General features: G+C 42.7%; 1 protein-coding gene and 1 pseudogene across 1 annotated transcript; one reads left to right on the top strand and one right to left on the bottom strand.

The window, feature by feature from the left end:
- Positions 1-8,736, top strand: part of LOC147698240 (uncharacterized) — a 52,587-nt pseudogene extending 43,851 nt beyond the window's left edge.
- A 5,318-nt stretch (positions 8,737-14,054) lies between these two features.
- On the bottom strand, positions 14,055-15,611 carry LOC147698241 (uncharacterized). The gene has a single exon (XM_086933413.1). It carries the CDS (start codon positions 15,609-15,611, stop codon positions 14,055-14,057), a length of 1,557 nt encoding a protein of 518 aa, XP_086789539.1.
- Positions 15,612-20,422: the final 4,811 nt, after the last annotated feature.

The raw sequence follows: 20,422 nt of genomic DNA on the forward strand, positions 1-20,422 counted from the left end.
CTGGAGGTAGGTTGGATGACATCTTGAAAGCTGCTGACTGGTCCAATGCAGGTACCTTTGCTCGTCATTACTGTAAACCTATCCAACACATGTCTGATGCTGTTTTAGGAAGCTTCCAACATGCATAATGTAGCCTCCGGTCTTGTAATGAAACTGCGATTCTCATATTTACATGACTAGAGAATCTGGATTTCATTAAAGACTCGGAGGCTGACATTATCCCCCCCTCCCTCCACCGGAGGCGTTTCTATTGTATTGGCGTTTCTATTTTACCATGTACAATTTATTGTAATTTATTACAATGCTTTCTGCCTTGTTTAACCTTGTGACATGTTTGGATTTGTTTCCTTTGGACTTCTTGGACTAATTTCTTTGTCCTTTCAGATGTTGCCTGATCCGGAGAATGTCCTTCCTGGATCGCCCTTCCTGGGTTTCTTCCTTCTACGGTCAAGTTTCGTGATGTCCTGCCTTCCACCTCCTCCGTTGTGGATTCTTCTTCTCAAGCCTTTGAACTCTTCCTGAACTTTCTACTTTTTTTCCTCATTTAAAAGAGGCTGTGTGTTGTTGGCTCATGGCTCTTAGCTGTTGCCTTTGTTCTATTTTGGAACTGTTATATTGTGATGCGGCTGCTGGGATCTGCATTAAAGATTTATACATAATGTCAGCCTCCGAGTCTTTAATGAAATCCAGATTCTCTAGTCATGTAAATATGAGAATCGCAATTCCTATGGGCCATGAAGCCCATAGGAATAAATGGGCAATACCGATTTGGTATTTACCGAATCGGTAAATATCGAATCCTGCAAGGGTGCAGGGAGTGTCACTTTGACACCCTCTAGCACCTCAATTCTGGACTTGTGTGCCATGTGGCACACAGACATGCTCTAAGGGCATGTCTGTGGGTCACATTGCACAGGTGCGCATGCACAGATGTGCATGCACACCTGAATTCGGTATTTTACCACCCAATTGGATTGGGTGGTAAAATACTGATTCTTAAGGGCCTGTGACACTCTTGAGAGTGTCTCCTACATGTGGATTTACCGAATCGGTAAAATTACCGATTCGGTATTTTACAGAATCGGTAAATTTACCGAATCGGTAAATTTACCAATTCTGTAAAATGATGGCCCCTACATGCTAAATCCTAAATACCGGACGGTAACGGCTGAAATTGTCTGTTACCGGTCGGTATTTTCTCTCCTACATCTGGCCCCTAGTATTCTAACAACTGTATTTTTCGCTTAGGCCTTTTTTCCTTCATCTTCATCCACAACGTTTTGGGAAATTCCTGAATTTTGACATCCCAGCGAAGATTACAAAGTTGATCTTTTCGCTTTCACTGAACAAAGTTATTTTCCTTGCACACTTGTGGTTGAAACAGTTTTCTGCTGAAACCAGAGATGCAGGTATTTTCAGCTCGTCTTTTGTCTTCCCTACAGTTCTACACTGTGAAACTGAATCTACACTAGCATGTTTTCACAAGTGAACAATTGCTCTGAAACCCAATATTCCATTTCTTGTAAGCTTACCATGAAGAAAAAAGGTTTGAGCAAAGGTCAGATATTCACTTGCTATGGTTTCCTCCCATTGTTTGAAACTGCCACTTGGATGTCTTTTTCTTGCAAGTGTGTTTCATTTGCAAACTTTATTTTGGATATATATTTTACAGGAATTGACATTTGAAAAACAGATTTTAAGAAGTTCAATTCTCACAAACAACACAATGAATTATTTTTCCCACCACAGTGGTATTGAGAGGAATGGGCCAAGGGCGTAATATAGGCCCCTACAGCACAACAATTCAAGGGCCCCCAAATAGTCCAAGGCTAATGAATATTTGTGAGAAATTAGAGTATCAATGGGCCTTCATCATGATCTGCAGACGAGCCCCATCATTTTAAATGATGCCACTTGGATGGGCACTATAACTACTGCACTGTGTTTACTCCAGAGTACTAACGTTAATAGACTGCCCAACAGAAACCCGTCACTTTTGAGTTTAAATCAGTTTATAACGTCTGGCAGTTCATTAAATGATCAGACCAGCGATTACACCATGTTTAACTGTAATGTAATGTAATGTAAATTGATACTTACATAGCGTACTACTCACCCGCAAGGGTCTCAAGGCGCTTGTACGAATACGCTGTGGAACCCATCCTGGCTTTCCCTGTGAGGCGTCCACTCCTGGGCACCCCCAATGTGGAGGCCAGGCATCCTTAGCGTTGTGGTGGCCGTTATGGAGATTAAGCAAGCTATTGCCCAGAGTTGCAGAGTGGGACTCCATGATTGGAATAGGCACTGAGGCGAGAATTATCAGGTCTGTGGAATTTTTGAGCCCAAGACCCGCCGAGGCGGGGAATTGAACCCTGGTCCCGGGCTAGACCTCTGCATCAGGGTCTGCTGCTCTAATCATTGAGCCACACTTCTCAGGTATGCCTCACCTAGTATATTCAAATGAACCACAAACTGGAAATAGCCGTTTGTGAGAATGGACAGGCCCCACCCCCGAAAATAACTTAGTACCCTTAAGGGACCCCAATCCAACACCCACAATCCACCCTCACTTACCTCTTTCATCTCTGCCCCACGAACCACTCTGACTGCTCATTCCCTGTAAATAAAGAGGATGAAGAGGTTAACCCATACAATGAAGAGCCTCTGATGGAAAAGGAAGATGGGCCTACAGTCACTAGCAGCCAATCACTGGATTGGAGGAGAAGGAAGGGGGTGGCAACCGAAAGACACCGGAAAAGATAGCATGGACCCAAATTACATTAAAGAAGAAAAGGACAAGCCAGGTCCCGGTGAGGAGGCACCGAGTGGAGAAACGAAGACAGGAGTCCATCTTCTGCCGCAGAGGAACAGAGGACAGCGGGTGAAGACGACAAGGCTATAGTACCTGGAGCAAAGATTGGTGGTCGTGCTGGGAAGCGCAACTCCCCCGCTGCAACTCAGGAGAGTTGCAGCCGGTACGTGATTGGAAAGGGAAGGGAGGCTTCAGGGGCTGGGTGGCGAAAGGAAAAGAAGGCTAGGGAAGAACTGAGACAGGCGCGAATTAAGGGGTCAGAGAGAAACAATATCCCAACCACAGGAACAGTAGAGTTCAGAAAACACGCAAGCCTCTCTAGTGATTTGTAATTTTGGACTATTTCCAAAAGGCTTGTTTGCAATTGGTTACTGCCCCTTCTTTATCCCTCCTTATCCTCCATTGTTTCCTCCCAGCAGCAGCTCCCAACTTTAGCAATCCTCCCACTTTTTGCCGTTTACAGGGACTTTTTTATTTTATTCTTCCTTTGTAGTATTAGCAGTAAATGTTTTGGAGAGAACACATTTCCTGGGTATAAACTCAACTGGGGGCCAAGAGGCCCAAGGTCTAACATTACAGACTGTGGAATGCAGCATCCCAATAACAATTCACAAGCTCATTAAATACTCCAGGATTTTGTGATAAACCTGTATGTATTTCCATTCAGGTGGAATGCTGGAGCACATAATGAGCTTGTGAATTGCTTGTGATCAGGATGCTGCGTTCCTCTGAGGGGCCCTGCTCTGCTGTCGGCGCTGTTCCTCCTCCTTCCTCGGAGCCGCTCTCGGGTCTCAGTTCACGCGGATAAAAATGAGGAAAAACAAACCGGAGGAATGAGGGACAGGAAACCAGAACAATGAAAGAAATCCAGAATAACAGCAATTGTCTGATGAATATCGTGGACACCAGGAATTGCAATTCAGCCTTTGAGACTCCAACCCACTGAAAAGTACAAAACTGTTTTTGGAGACTTTATTCCACTAAATAAGCTCTACAGTTGCTACTGATGTGCGCTCCTTGCGCAAACAGTGAAGAATTGGTAGCAGACACCAATGGAATGATGAGTGTTTGATGAATGTGACATAGTACCGCAAAACAAAGGAGTATCTCATGAGTATGTCTACATATTAACATTACAAGGAACTCAAGTGACCTACAAAGGAGAAAGACCATACAAATGTATAGAATGTAAAAAATGTTTCCAGACTAAAGTAACCAGGATAACAATAGAAAATGTATACAGAGAACTCTATCCATGAGTAAATCAACTCCTTGCTGTCTTATGCGTAAAAGGCGACTCTAAAAGCACTTCAAAATATCCCCACTTGAGAGGCTAGCACAGAGCTTTGCCATGTAAATAAACACTGAATATGAGAAGAGTGCATAATATGAAAAACGGCTATCTTCTAACAAATCACATGTGCCATACAGGGAAAACATCATATTTGTGCACTAGCAGTGCTTTAAAATGGCACCTAATGCTGTAATATTAACTTCATACCAACGAGAAAGGAAATATTAGAGCCAATGGAGAAATTATGCCGCCACACTGTTAACTTAGCTGAAAACCTGTACAGAGTGGGACTAGGCATAGAAATTATTTACTTGCTTTATCAATGCAAAAGCACTTCATTTAGGTGAACAACTTTGCAGTTGTAACGTTACTGGTAAGAATTTAGAGTGTAGAGAGGTTATTTTTCATCTATATGTTGCAAGTAAAATGTAGCTAACTTGAAATTACTAACTTGGACAGACACAGGAGAAGCTACATTCATATACCCAGTTGCTCTAGGATTTGATTTCAAGGAATATTTATTTAAACAAAATGTGTGCATTATGGAGGAGGTGACAAATGATCTAAATGTAACAGAGATTTTTATATAAATACCCATCTGGAAAAAAACATTAAGGAGATCTCAGTATATTTAGACCAAATACATCTACAGTGTTTACCAATGCTTTTATTAGAAAAAGCTATTTGATAGCAAGCGAACAAAACTATACTGAAAAATAAACATTTCAATGTCCCAAATGTGAAGGCTTTATCACAAATGGCACTCTCATTGGACAAACGTCTGTTTACACTGAACTAAGACCTTATAAATGCACTGAGTATGACCAGACGTTCATTACAAAGGCACAGAAGATGATAGATCAACAGCCTCATGCAGGTGAAGGTTCTGAGTGCCACAAGGCTTTCAATCAAAAGGGTGAACTAATACTACATCACAGAAATCACACTACGCAGAAACCATATAAATGTTCTCAATGTGACCAGACTTTCTAGAAAATTAATAAATTATCATCACATGAAAGAATTCACACTGGGAAAAAAACATATAGATGCTATGAATGTAATAAGGCTTTCACGCAAAAGAGTGATTTACCTTCACATAAGAGAATTCGCAATGGTGAAAAACCAAATAGATATTCTGAATGTAATGAGGCTTTAAGTGAAAGAGCAGGTCTGATAAGCCGTCTGAGAACACATACTAGCGATAAACCAGATAAATGTTCTGAATGTGAGAAGGCTTTCTGTTCAAAGTCAGCACTGATAATACAGTAGCGAGTTCACACTGGGATTAAACCTTATGGATGATCTCAATGTGAGAAAGCTTTCACTACAAAAGGACAGTTAAATAAACATCAAATGTCTCACAGTGGTGAGACGCCATACTCCTGTTCTGAGTGTGACAAGTGTTTCATCACAAAGGGCCAGCCAATAATACACCAAAGAAATCACACCGGCAAGAAACCATATGAATGTTCTGAATGTCAAAAAGCTTTTAATGGAATAGGTGGACTAATCAGTCACCAGAGAACTCACACTGGTGAGAAACCATATAAATGTTCTGAATGTGAGAAGGCTTTCAGTACAAAGGCACCATTGATAATACATCAGCGAGTTCACACTGGAATAAAACCTTATGGATGTTCGAAATGTGAGAAGGCTTTCATTACAAAAGAACAGTTAAGGAGGCATCACATGTCTCCCAGTGGTGAGATTCCATACAAATGTTCTGAGTGTGATAAGGGTTTCAAAACCAGATTTCTTCTAATGCAGCCGCTGAGCGATCACACTGGAGACAAACCATATAAGTGTACTTACTGTATGTATGTATGTATGTATGTATGTATGTATAGGCATTTATATAGCGCACTACTTACCCGGAGGGTCCCAAGGCGCTTCAACCGCTGCGAAACCCTTCCTGGCTTCCCTGAGAGATGGTCCCTTGATGGGTATCTCCAGGGTGAGACCAGGCATCCCCGGCGGTCTGGTGGGGCCGTTAGTGAAGATGAGGCAAGCTAATGCCCAGAGTTGCCGAGTGTGATCGCTGATCAGAGTGGGCACCGAGGCGAGAGAATTATCGAGTCCGCTGACCCTGGTCTAGAAACCTGCCACGCCGGGAATCGAACCCTGGTCCCGGACGTCCTCTGCTCTCGGGTCTGCCGCCTCTAACCAGTGAGCCACACTACTTCACTGTGTGACAAGGCATTCAAACGTAAATATATACTGTCATTACACCCGAGAAATCACAAGGGAGAGAAACCATATAAATGCTCCGAATGTGACAAGGCTTTTGTTCTGAAGACTGATCTATTAGTACATCAGAGATATCACACTGGTGAGAAACCCTTTAAATGTCCTGAATGTGACAAGTCATACATTCTGAAGAAAAGACTGACAGTACATCAGAGAACTCACACTGGAGAGAAACCTTATAAATGTTCTGAATGTGATAAGGCTTTCAAGCGGAATGATAATCTGTACATACATAAGAGAGTCCACACAGGGGAGTCACCATATAAATGTACGGAATGTGACAAGACTTTCAGGCGAAGGGGTCATCTTTCAGTTCATTTGAAAATCCACACAGGGGAGAAACCTTATAAATGTACTAAATGTTACAAGGCTTTCAAGCAAAAGAGTCATCTTTCAGTTCATCTGAAAACCCATACAGGGGAGAAACCATATAAATGTACTAAATGTGACAAGGCTTTCAAGCAAAAGAGTCATCTTTCAATTCATCAGAAAATCCACTTACCTTTGCCCCCACCTGTCCTGGCCCTTAGTCCCCACCCTGTTTATCTGTGAATTTTCCCTTGTCAATTGAGATCTAGCTATTTTGTCTGATGCCCGATGGAGCTACCTGGTTTAGCTATAGGAGAGACAGGCTGGGGATTCCCTCCTTGGACGTCACCTACCCAGTCAGTCTTTAGACAGACTTCCTTTCGTCTCTTCCCGCATCCTCCCTCTATTTATGTCTCTCCTTCTCTCCTCTCTCAATGTATTGAGACTGACCTATTTTGTCTGATGCCCGATTGAGCTACCTGGTTTAGCTATAGGGGAGATGGGCCGTGGATTCCCCCCTGGTCGTCACGTACCCAGTCGGTCTTTAGACAGACTTCCTTTCATCTCTCCTTGTTGTCTCCTTCCTTTCTTACCTCCCCTGCCCCTCCAAAACTTTTCTCTCTCCTTTCTCTCCTCTCCTAATTGTATTGCCTATTTTTTGATGTATTGTGTAATTGTTGATCTTTTTCTGTTACATTGTTGATTCTCAGGTAAGTAAATGGTGAGTAGGGCCAGCAAGTGATTCTATTTCTATTGTGAATGGTCAGCTAGTGCGGAACTTAACTTATTTGATTATTCGCACTGTTAAGAACTTGTTGCTGAGAAAAATGAATTAATAGTGTAAATAAATAATGTTACCACACTAACATTATATGAAATAATACAAAAACCAGGTGTTTTAGAGTCAAAACAAGTTTGTTCTTTTACTTCAAAATAAAGAATTGATCATTGGATAAAATAGGGTACAGAATAATGCAAAGTAAGATATACTGGGAGTATATCACATGTTCCACTGGTATATCATAAAGGGTCTAGACTGCTAACAGAATTGACAACATTGACTTCAACTTAAAAAGTAGATGAAAATCAATTGTAGAAGATGAATCAGGAGCAGAATTAGACACTGTTGTCGACGTTTCGGTCTTTGTATTGTAATTTCATAAGACTATCTTCAGGACAAAGAATAAAAGCATTTCAATGTAGACCCTGTGTTACAATCAACATATACACTTCCTAGCCAGGTCAGTGACGTATTTTCAGGATCAATCAATTAAAGATGATGAACTCTGCAACTTCCAAAGAATGGGAGCGCTTTGAGATTGTACTCAGCAAGACACTTTAAACTCTTCTGATAGTCGTGATTGAGCTCAGCAAGACGCTTGGGGCTCGTTCAATTGTAGTAGTTATATTCTCGCGTTTTGAATCGTCGAGATTTGGAAGATAATTTCATCCGGGTCAAACAGCGGCAGCGTCTACAAAACAGCTGATAGCGTAAAGCGCTCTGATACCTTAGGGTTTAGCCAGCGCTATATAAAACTCTTTAAATAAATAAATAAATAAACATGAGCTATTGGGTCTCTCAGCAATGCTTCCCACACACAGAGCCATGTTTGTGCACCAATGTAAACACAAAGAAGCATTTGCAATGCAATAGGTTTCGCATTTGCGAAAGTTTAAGCTATTTGCATGTTGGTTTTGAAACCGATAAATAAAAGGCATTGGAGGCATGCAGCAGCGGCGAAGGAGGATGGCCGCCGTCTAAAGAGCTCTGTCATTCCGAGCTCCGCTCACCAACGTAGGGACTTCTCCTACACAGCGCCTCTTCATCGCAATCGCGGTTTCCAGCGGAAGTTATGTTCGAGAGCTGAACGGCAAGTTTCCAGTCCTCTAGAGGGTCTTTTTGTCTTTCTACGAGTTCCGTTTGTTTTTGCCTCACAGCGGCTGCTATCTTAGGCTTTCATTCAATGGCAATTCACCAGACCATGAAGACAATGTTCTACTCATAAATACTTTGAAAACTTCTCTCTCTGTCAAGGCTGACTATGATTCGCTCAATCTTTCACAGAGATAAATCAGTTTGTTTCATTGCCTTTCATGTTGTTAAAAGGAACTGGTAATTAATTGGATTACAGCCTCTTCCCTAATATAGTAGTTGTGACCAGCTTCTCTGCACAATTTTGGAGGTATTTTCACCTATTTAGTGAGGTTGTGTGGGACTCCTTTCCTTTATTTTTTTATTAAAACATTTTGAATGCAAAATTACCTTTGAGTAACCTTGTAAGGTTTATTCTTACTGCATTCTACTTCCTACTTACTGCTATCACTTGGTGATATTTCCTTTTATGTTGTTAAAAGGAACTGGTAATTAATTGGATGACATTCTCTTCCCTAATATAGTAGTTGTGACCAGCTTCTCTGCACAATTTTGGAGGTATTTTCACCTATTTAGTGAGGATGTGCGGAACTCTTTCTCTTTTTATTTTTATAACAAATTTTGAATGCACAATTACCTTTCATTAACCTTGTAAGGTTTATTCTTACTGCATTCTACTTCCTACTTATTGCTATCACTTGGTGACAATTTGCTGGTCATTTTAACAAAGCTGTCTCCTCGTTGTGTTGGTTTTTTTTTGTTACATAATTCACGGCTGCTTATATTTCCTCTCTGTTGCCACCATGGATTCTTGTCATCCAAATAAACCAAAGGGAGCTTCTTCTGGTGGGCAGAAAGATGCAGCTTCTTGTTCTGGTAAACACATTAAGAAGGACCCCCCCTCTCCTTCTAAATCACCACTCCTCCTTACGTTGGAAGATATAATGGAGGAATTACGCCTCATTTGTCCTTTCATGACTGACACAGCTGCCACTCTACAGAGGTTAGACGAGAAATTGTCTGGCCTGGATTGGAGGCTTTCGGATGTGGAACAAAAAGTCAGTGATGCTCAAGATGTTCTCGCTATAGTCGATTGCCTCACCCAAGAAGTCAGTTTGCTCAAAAAATCTACAAAGGACTTAGAAAATCAAAATAGGCATAACAATCTATGCATTTATGGTATTCCAGAAGGTTCTGAAGGATTAGATATGATTACATTTTTGAAAACTCAAGTCCTTCAGATAGTTGGTCTACCAAAATACATGGACTTTAATATTCAAAGAGCTCATCGGTTGGGACCACAGAGTGCATCCTCCTCATCTAAACCAAGAGGTATAATTGCTTATTTTCTTCTCTACTCGGATCTCATGGCAATTTTGAACGCAGCTAAGCAACACAAACAGATGCTTTGGTCTGGCCATAGAGTTTTCTTCAGTCAAGATATTTCCAAGCCAACTGCGAACCGGCGGAAGTAGTTTCTTAACCTTCGACCTGACTTGAGATCCATGAATGCCCGCTATGGTCTCATACATCCTTGCTTCTTCAAAGTAACCTATAAAGAAAGAACTTTGAGTTTTAAAGACCCTGCCGACCTCCGGAAGTTCTTCCATGCGCATAAAGGAGAACTTATGGAACTGAGCAAGCCTTAATTGTTCTATGTTGTTTCTGTTTTGGTTTGTTTCATTATGCTTATTATGTAGCTGGTAAACTTTAACTTTGTCTTTGTATGTTATCTTCCACAGTTTTCAGGCATCCCCTCCATAGAATTTATGTTGACGCTCCTCCCCTCTGGTGCTCCCTTTGTCTGTACTGTGCGATTCATTTTGCTGCAATTCCTCTTTTCTGGTTCTTAACTTCCCTTCCTTTTGTTCCATCGTTTGCCTTTGTCTTTGGTATTCCTCTTACTCCTACTTCTATTTAAAAAAAAAGGTAATCTTGTTCTTCTCTCGGTGTCTCTTAACATGTGTGGCTGTCTTGTTCCTCGCCGCCAACCCTCGCAGGTTAATGTTCTTCCTCACAGTGTCCTTTATAACTAAAACCTTCAGGCGTTATGTCATCTTTTCTTGGGAGACTCTGCTCTCCTCCTCCCCTTTTTTCTCTCCCTCCTTTCCCTCCTTTGTATGTCATCTTTTTCTCTCCATCTCTCACTTGGCAAATATGCTTTTTCTCCCTACTTCTTCTACTCTATCTTGCCTCTCTACTTCTTCTTTTTCTCCATGGTCTTTTTCTAAACTGAGTTTGTTGCTCTTCTTTTTCTCTTTCATAACGGGGTTTTTATTCTCTCATTTTTAATCACTTCTTTTATTAAACCAAGAGACTTTATATATTCTTCCCCCTTTTTGCTACTCTCTTTTTTTCATTCCCCTCCTTTTTTCACATTTGTATTCTATTTTGCTTCCTAACACCTTAACCTACATCTCTTTTACATCTCCTATACTTAGTAATTGTTTACCCTTTTCCGAACTTTATCTATGATAAATCTCTGCATCATTTCATGGAATGTAAAATGTATGCATAATCATGTTAAGAAGCAGAGAGTGTTGTCCCACCTTGCTAAATTGAAATGTCATATTGCTATGTTACAAGAATCACACCTCAGATTACAAGATTTATCTATTTATCTTCATTACGTCAGCACTGGGTGGGCAAAATATTTTGCTCCCCAGCTGACAGTAATAAGAATGGTGTTGTTATTCTGTTCCATAAATTATTGACTGTTCATTTACAGAATGAATCTAAAGATACTAAAGGTAGATGGCTTTTCTTAGATGTTACAATTAATAGCACTCCTTTCTCCTTTTGTAATGTATACGTCCCAAATAGTATTGACTCATCCTTTTGGTCTGATTTTTCCACCCTTCTCTCCTCACATGTTACTGACAATTTGATTGTGGGTGGAGACTGTAACCAACTCATGGATCCCTTTCTGGACTGAAAATCTCAAGCCAAATATGTCCCCAACAAGATGCAAAAAAACCTTTCATAAAGCAATCACTGCAAGGGGACTAGTTGATGCATGGAGAATTCACACCTGGATGTCCTAGAATATTCTTTTTTCCCCTGTTCACCGATCCCACTCCCGGATAGATTATATTTTTCTCACTCAACACACCCTACAATTCATGAATATTATTGAGATTTGCTCCATCCTTATCTCTGAACATGCCCCATCATTTTAGACATAGAACATCCCTCTCCTACACCCTCACCTAGGCAAAGGTGCTTTAACAAGTCTCTTCTTTTAGATTCTCAGTTCTTAGAAACGTTTTTGTCCTTTGCTCAAGAATTCTTTCTCCATATTATCCCTTTTGGCTCTCAATTTCATTTAATTTGGGATGCCTTCAAAGCTTCCGCCAGAGGTTTTATTATTGACTTAGTCTCCCGGAAAAAGGAGAAAGCTCTCTCAGAGTCTTTATCTATCCTTAAACAAATTAAAATATTAGAACACACTATTCAAACATATTAAAGCAAAAATGCAATACAATAAACAATCTCTGGACTCAGCATGTAACAACCTTCTTAAATTCAATGCAAAAATGTACGGTGGACGGAGTAAAGCTGGCAGGTCTCTCGCACATTATCTTAAAATTAAAAAGCAAAAAACTAAAATTGCTGCTATTAGGATCCATCGGGAAATCTGCATCTGTCAGATTGTAGGATTTTCAGTTGTTTTACTGATTATTACACCTCTTTGTACACCCCAGAATCTTCTTCTTCTACAGATCTTATTGACTCATTTTTTCAACGAATTCCTAAGTCTCCCAAGAGCCAAGTTGATCTCTCTTCATTGAATTCCCACATCTCTGAATAAGAAATCATCGATGCTATCTACCTTCTGCCTAAAAATAAGACTCCGGGCCCAGATGGTTTTTCGGTTCGATTCTTCCTCCAATTTAAATCAATTTTGACTCCTCACCTTCTTTCTTCAGTTAATCACTTTCTTACCAACGGTACAGCGCAAGGTACCTTTAGTCAAGCTATGCTCTGTCTTATACCTAAAAAATATAAAGATCTGTCGCTTTGTAAAAACTATAGGCCCATCTCTTTGATTAATACTGACTGTAGAATCTTTGCAAAATTACTCGCCATACGTATCAATAAAGTTATCCCTGATCTTGTTAATATATATCAATCCGGATTTGTCAAAGGTCATTCCATTACTGATAATTCACGCACTTTCCTTAATATCATTCCTCTGGCTTTTAAATTAGATTCTTCTTTAGCCGCTATAACATTGGATGCTAAAATAGCGTTCAATAGGGTTAATTAGGATTTGGTTTTCAGTGCCCTTAAATGGCATGGTTTCGGCCCTCCCATCCTCCAATACATTCAACTTCTCTACTCAGCTCCGACCACTTCCATTTGGGTAAATGGTTGTCGGTCCCGTTATTTCCCTCTTCTTAGAGGGACCAGACAGGTATGTCCCCTTTCTCCCCTTCTTTTTATCCATGCATTGGAACTCTTTCTAGACTCAATCAAATGCTTCACTCACTATACGGGTCTTCGATTCAAATCACTTGATATTAAGTTTACTGCAAAGGCAGACAATAGTCTTTTGTACATTTGTAACCCATCCACTTCTGAAGGACTGGGCTAAATTAAGGCCCAGCGGTGACAGGGCATAACACCTGAAACTTTCGAGGGGATACCTGTTCCGGCGTACAAATCAAAGAGACACGGGACACTTCCTTCGGCATCAAAGATCAGCGTTTATTTACTGCAGGGACACAGAAATCGCTAGAAGTACAACAGAGTGTATGTTCAGAGAGTCTGCTTCGAATTACAAAAAGTGGATCGCTCCTTTTACACACATTTTCGTCATTGCACAACATACGAACAAAAGGTTACAACTCAGTTCCCACAGTAAACTTCAAAAGGGTCGCATTCCTGTTTTCAGGAGACCGGAACATAATTACAGTAATATTGCCGGTTCCCAACTGTAAAAGCATGCTATCCCACCATTAGGCACATTCCATTCTAGTTGTAAACGAGCTAAGAGAAGGGACAGGAACAGGTGCAAGGAAAACAAAGACAGACAACAGATTGAAAAGAGTGTGGGGGCAATATCGGAAGCGTGATCACAGGATCAAAGGATTTGAGCCTAGCGCATGCAAGGCTGAAACAATAGACCAGCACGGCAAGATGAGCCTCGAGCGGAGCCATCTGCTTCTGCTGTGTCATTCCCCTAGTCATAAAGACACACTCAAAGGATTCTACATCTTCCGCAAGAGCTTAGGCATCCCAGGGTCATCAGGCGGACATTGTCCGCTCGCCGGCTACATGAGGGCAAGAAACAAAATGGATGCCGTATCTAAAATGGAACCCGAGGGTTCAGATGAAGAAACCCGTAAATAAGACGAACCCTTCTAAGTAGTGTAGCGAAAACACGTACACCTACTAAACTCGTCATTTGCGGTTCATAGATACCAAACTCATCCATATCCGATCAAGCCCAAAACGTCCTTACGATTCTCACGGAACCTCAGACGCTCCTTTTGCCCTCATGTAGGCAAGCACTAGTCGATATCAGAATCAATATCGATATTCATCAGATCGTTTAGATGTTGCTGGAACATTATTCTATCCACCAATGTCTCTCTGGTAACAGATGGCCTTCTTATACACTTTGTAGCACAGAGGCCACATAAGGCAGGACCACACTGCACACAAAGACAACACGTGAACAGAAACGTCACAACAACCCCTACAATCATCAGAATCTTCCAACCCCAAGTCGACATCAGACCCCAAAACCATCCTAGAAGCGTCCAATCACCTTCGTCCACGTGTATGGACTCAGAGATTTTATGCAACTTCGAGATGGCTTGATAAACAGTTGGAGCATTATCAGGTATGAAAATACAGCAGCTCGAATGGATCACCTTGCACACACCACCTCTGTCTGCAAGAACAACATCTAGAACCATTCGGTTCTGTAACGTCATAAGTCTATCCGCTTGAAGCTCTGCTGTCAGGTTACCAAGAGCACTTGCAGTTATATTAGCAGTTGATTCTACCACACGAGTCAACTGTCTCAGGTTCCTACTATTGACCATAGGTCCCCAAAACGGTAAGAAACCCTTAAAGAAGTCTCCTGCTTCTTGACCGGCAGTGTCCTCTTTGCTAATAACGCCTCTCACAACTCTAGTCTTGTGATAATCTGAGGCAACTCTAAAAGTCGGTGGCAAAAGATTTGCGATATAACATGTGCCCGAGAAGTCACGGGGCAACCACGTATAAGCGTGATCATAACAGACAAAATAAGTACCCTTGGCAGTCAAAAATACAGGGGAAGAGAGCATCGGTAAAACGTATGTCTCAGTACAAGCACTCTTCACAAGCTGAGCTCTCGGATTTCGACCAAGACCTTGCACACAAAAATGACCTAGGTGGGGTACGATCCAGATTGGAGACAAGCTTTTAAGCTGTCTATCACCCACTGACATACTATAATCGGCCTCACTCAGATCCTTGTAGGCTCGGACCTCTTCCTCTGGAATAAGCAATGTATCAAAAATATCTCTATCCAGATCGGCAATCGCTATCGCTAATGACTTGTGGTACGGGCCTGGATCAAGGTCTGTAGAGCATGGCTCTCGACGAGGGTAGGAATCTAGTGCACTACGGAACATGATTTGGAATGCTCGAGCTGACCCCTGGGAGCTGTAGGGAAGAACCAAATACGGAATACCCTTATCCATGGTATGTGGCATTAACCCACACACCCAACAGTTGGTAGTGTTCATCACCAACTGATGCTGATTCAGAAGTTGGACAAAGGAATTGTTCATGAATTCCACACGTCTAACCTGTTCATGTTGGGGCAGAAGATGAAAGGAATGTGGAGAAATAGTGGGAACGAAAACAGAATTCAGATCGTGAGAGGGAGAGGTAGGTGAAGTGGAAGGCAATAGCGACTGGATCCCAAAATATACTCCACCCACCAATAACATAGACACAATCAGGAACAACATGAAAATCTGAACATAAAAACATTTCGTTCGTAAAATCTTATGCAATTTAGATCTTTGCGCCGACATCCTCTCTATTTCTGACAGCTTAGAGAACTCCATCCTCTAAAGACCGTCCATAACGTTCTTGACGCACCTGGTTCTGAGTAGCAATTGTCAATTCCCAGGAGTTCCCAGAAACCGACAAAAGTAACCGACCTAGTGCCAGAAACCTGCTAAACAGAAGTAGGTACCCGCACGGCCCTACGGTCAACCCAGATGGTAGGTTTAGTCAATTAAGCATTCAATTTTAATATAAGTCTCCTAGCTGCACAAAAGAGTAACACACGTGATATGTAAAACAAAATTGAAGAACTCAAAATCAGGAAAAAATGCAAGTGTCCACAATATTCATAGCAACAGTGAGGGGGTAATGTACGTTCAAAAACATAAGGGAATTTTATTTGTCCATATCACGCGATCGAAGAAAATATCGACATTTTCCAGGTCGAGTTTGCTCTTCAAACAATGGTTCAGATGGCAAAACAGTGTTCGATTGTTCAGGTGATAGTTCAGAACTTGAATTCTCCAATTCTGAAGACAAAGGTACAGTCCCAGATGATTCGACAGATGTCTCTGACTGAACTGAATCATTCTCTACAGGTTGAGCATCACTAAATGGCACGTAGTTTGAAATGACATCTGTCTCGGTCGGGGCAAATCCTTTCCGTAACCAATTATCTGATGGCAATGGGAGCGGGACTCTCTTTGTATGGGTGGCATGCACCCAGTGCTTTCTGCCGTCCAGCCGAACTGCAGTGCTCGTTGCTAACAGAACTTGGTAGGGTCCCACGAACCTTGGCTCAAGATTTCATTTTCTCCCAAAATTGCGGACAACGACCCATTCACCAGGTTGGAGCCGATGTCCAGGTCCTTCTGTTCGTGCCGGTAGAGCTTCAAAAACCAGTTGATGAATCAAACTCAATTTAGCAGTCAGATCGTAAAGATAGTCAATCAACATTGGATATTCAAGTCTACTAAACTCCTTAGGCCTCGGAACTCCCCAAATGTTCGCAGGACGGCCGAACACAATCTCATATGGGCTAAGCCCTACTCGAGAGTGCACAGTCGCCCTGGTCGATAAGAGAGCTAGAGGCAATGCATCAGGCCATGCCAAACCAGTCGTTGCTTGGATTTTGGCAAGTTTCAGTTTCAGAGTACCATTGTACCCTTCCACCAAACCCGCCGACTGAGGATGGTTAGCACTATGAAATTTTTGGCGAATACCCAAACCCGCACACACACTATTCATCACACTTCCCACAAACTCACTACCATTATCCGACCATACAATCCGTGGCATTCCATACCTCGGGAAATATTCCTTGAGCAGAACTTTTGCTGTGGACAGGGCAGTATTATCCTTAAGAGGGTAGGCCTCAATCCATCTGGAGAATGCGCAAACCACAACCAATACATATTTTAGATTATTGCATCTCTCCATATGGATGAAGTCCAATTGGATAACTTCAAAGGGGCATGTAGGAGGAGCAAAATGACCAGGTGGAGTGGGAGTGCCCTTGCCAGGATTATGCATCAAACACACCATACAGGTCTTGACCACTCTCTCAGCACACTTAGCAATCCCATCATTCTTCCATACAGGGGACAACAATTTACATACACCTTTTGCACTAATATGCGACATGCCGTGGGCCATAGTAACAACAGCAAGCACATACGCATCTGGTAACATCCATCTCTGATATTCTGACAAATCAACCCAACATCCATTTGTGTCTAACTTCCCCGTACTTTCTTTCCATTTAGCCTTTTCAGTTTTGGTGGCCTCATCCTGAATCGCTTTCACACTCTCAACTGTGTCCTCACACATACCAGTGTCCGTCGGCCATCTCACTGAACTCGTAACATACATTCGATTCGTCAGATTCTTGGCCGTTTCCTTAGCAATCTCGTCTGCAAACGCGTTACCACGACCAACATTATCTGTAACCTTTCGATGCGCGCTGCATTTAATGATTGCCACTTGCTTAGGCAATGTAAGTGCATCCAAAAGGTCGTTCACGAGCTGTCCGTGTTGGACCTTCGTACCATGCGACGTCATGAATCCTCTTTCTCTCCACAATCGACCAAAACTATGCGCTACGCCAAATGCATACTGACTGTCGGTAAACACATTCACTCGCTTTCCTTTAGACAAAACACATGCTCTCGTTAAAGCAATACACTCTGCCGCTTGCGCCGAATTTTGACTCAATCTCGCAGTTTCCACAACCGTACTCAACGTCACTACAGCATACGCAGTCGTCACATCACCATTCGGCAACTTGAAGCATGAACCGTCAACATACAGAGTACCATCGGAATCTGCCAATGGAGTGTTTTTCAGGTCAATACGACCCTTCGTCTCTTCTTCAGTTCTCAAGTAACAGTCATGTGGTGCTACATCACCTAATTCCATATTGATCGGCAACAATGTCGCTGGGTTCAACACATTACAACGTTTTATCTGTATATAACGGGCCAAAAGTGTCAACTCATAACCGGACAACCTTGCGCTCGTCAGATGTTGAGTCTTTGTTCGATTCAAGAGAGTATCAACTGCATGCGGAACCATCACTGTAAGCATATTATTCATGACCAGACCTGCGGACTGTCGAATGGACACCGCAGCTGCCGCTGTTGCTCTTAGACAACTTGGCAACGCTCTAGCTACTGGGTCTAAGGTCGAAGAAAAATATGCACATGGACGCTGTTTGCCACCAAATTGTTGCGTCAAAACACTTAACGCACAACCTTCTCTCTCGTGAACGTATAGTGTAAACGGCTTACTGTAATCAGGAGTACCTAACACAGGAGCCGAACACAACGCATCACGCAATTCAGAAAAACTTTTCTGACAATCTTCAGTCCATGGCAAAGGAGTCGGAACATCCTTGCACGTAAGAGCTAACAATGGCTTCGCTAACAATACAAATTTGGAATCCATTGTCTGCAGTATGACGTGATACCTAGAAACGCAATTCAGAAAAGGGGGTGGTGATGAACAGAGTGTCTGAATTAAGCAGACCACTCTTACCCAGTCCAAAGATCAGGGCTTGATCCATCACCGTTATTTATCTCACTGCCCCATCCCAGCTCAGAACCTGGCTATATGCAAATCAGTCTGTCCCTGGCCCAGTGCATCATGGGAACAGGGCAGACTAAACTACCAAGCCAATTCTTCACCAGAAAGGAGACAAGCTACCGGGGACCGGTTTCTGGCATTTCAGCCGTCTTCGGCCCGGCTTGCTTGCATCCTGATGGAGCAGTGAGAAAGGGACTCATGTCTGAGTATACCCTGCCACACCTATAGTGGCCAAAAGCGATTCAGAAAAGGGGGTGGTGATGAACAGAGTGTCTGAATTAAGCAGACCACTCTTACCCAGTCCAAAGATCAGGGCTTGATCCATCACCGTTATTTATCTCACTGCCCCATCCCAGCTCAGAACCTGGCTATATGCAAATCAGTCTGTCCCTGGCCCAGTGCATCATGGGAACAGGGCAGACTAAACTACCAAGCCAATTCTTCACCAGAAAGGAGACAAGCTACCGGGGACCGGTTTCTGGCATTTCAGCCGTCTTCGGCCCGGCTTGCTTGAATCCTGATGGAGCAGTGAGAAAGGGACTCATGTCTGAGTATACCCTGCCACACCTATAGTGGCCAAAAGCGATTCAGAAAAGGGGGTGGTGATGAACAGAGTGTCTGAATTAAGCAGACCACTCTTACCCAGTCCAAATATCAGGGCTTGATCCATCACCGTTATTTATCTCACTGCCCCATCCCAGCTCAGAACCTGGCTATATGCAAATCAGTCTGTCCCTGGCCCAGTGCATCATGGGAACAGGGCAGACTAAACTACCAAGCCAATTCTTCACCAGAAAGGAGACAAGCTACCGGGGACCGGTTTCTGGCATTTCAGCCGTCTTCGGCCCGGCTTGCTTGAATCCTGATGGAGCAGTGAGAAAGGGACTCATGTCTGAGTATACCCTGTCACACCTATAGTGGCCAAAAGCGATTCAGAAAAGGGGGTGGTGATGAACAGAGTGTCTGAATTAAGCAGACCACTCTTACCCAGTCCAAAGATCAGGGCTTGATCCATCACCGTTATTTATCTCACTGCCCCATCCCAGCTCAGAACCTGGCTATATGCAAATCAGTCTGTCCCTGGCCCAGTGCATCATGGGAACAGGGCAGACTAAACTATCAAGCCAATTCTTCCCCAGAAAGGAGACAAGCTACCGGGGACCGGTTTCTGGCATTTCAGCCGTCTTCGGCCCGGCTTGCTTGAATCCTGATGGAGCAGTGAGAAAGGGACTCATGTCTGAGTATACCCTGCCACACCTATAGTGGCCAAAAGCGATTCAGCCCTTGTTGTAAATATTTTTGTCCACCCTAAGCGTGGAAGGGTATTCTCAGATGTGAGACCCTTGCTCATTGCACCATCAGGATTCAAGCAAACCGGGCCGAAGACGGCTGTAATGCCAGAAACCGGTCCCCGGGAGCTTGTTTCCTTCCCAGTGTAAGAATTGGCTTTTGTAGTTTGGTTTGCCCTGTTCCCATCATGCACTGGGACAGGAACAGACTAATTTGCATACAGCCAGGTTCTGAAACTGGGATGGTGCAGTGAGCTAAAAAACGGTGTTGGATCTAGCCCTGATCTCTTGACTGGGTGAGAGCTTTCTGCTTAATTCAGAGACTCTGTCCCTCACCACCCCTTGTTGTGATACCTAGAAAGGCACGTACATCTCTCTGAGTTGTTGGCACAGTCATTCGAGCAATCGCTGCAATTCTTTCTGGAGTCAACCTTCTTCCCTCCTTTGACAATAAGTGACCCAAATAGGTTACTTCTTGACAACAATACTGTAGCTTA

Source organism: Lissotriton vulgaris, chromosome 8 (genome assembly GCF_964263255.1).
Source record: "Lissotriton vulgaris chromosome 8, aLisVul1.2, whole genome shotgun sequence".
In the NCBI taxonomy this organism is placed as follows: Eukaryota; Metazoa; Chordata; class Amphibia; order Caudata; family Salamandridae; genus Lissotriton; species Lissotriton vulgaris.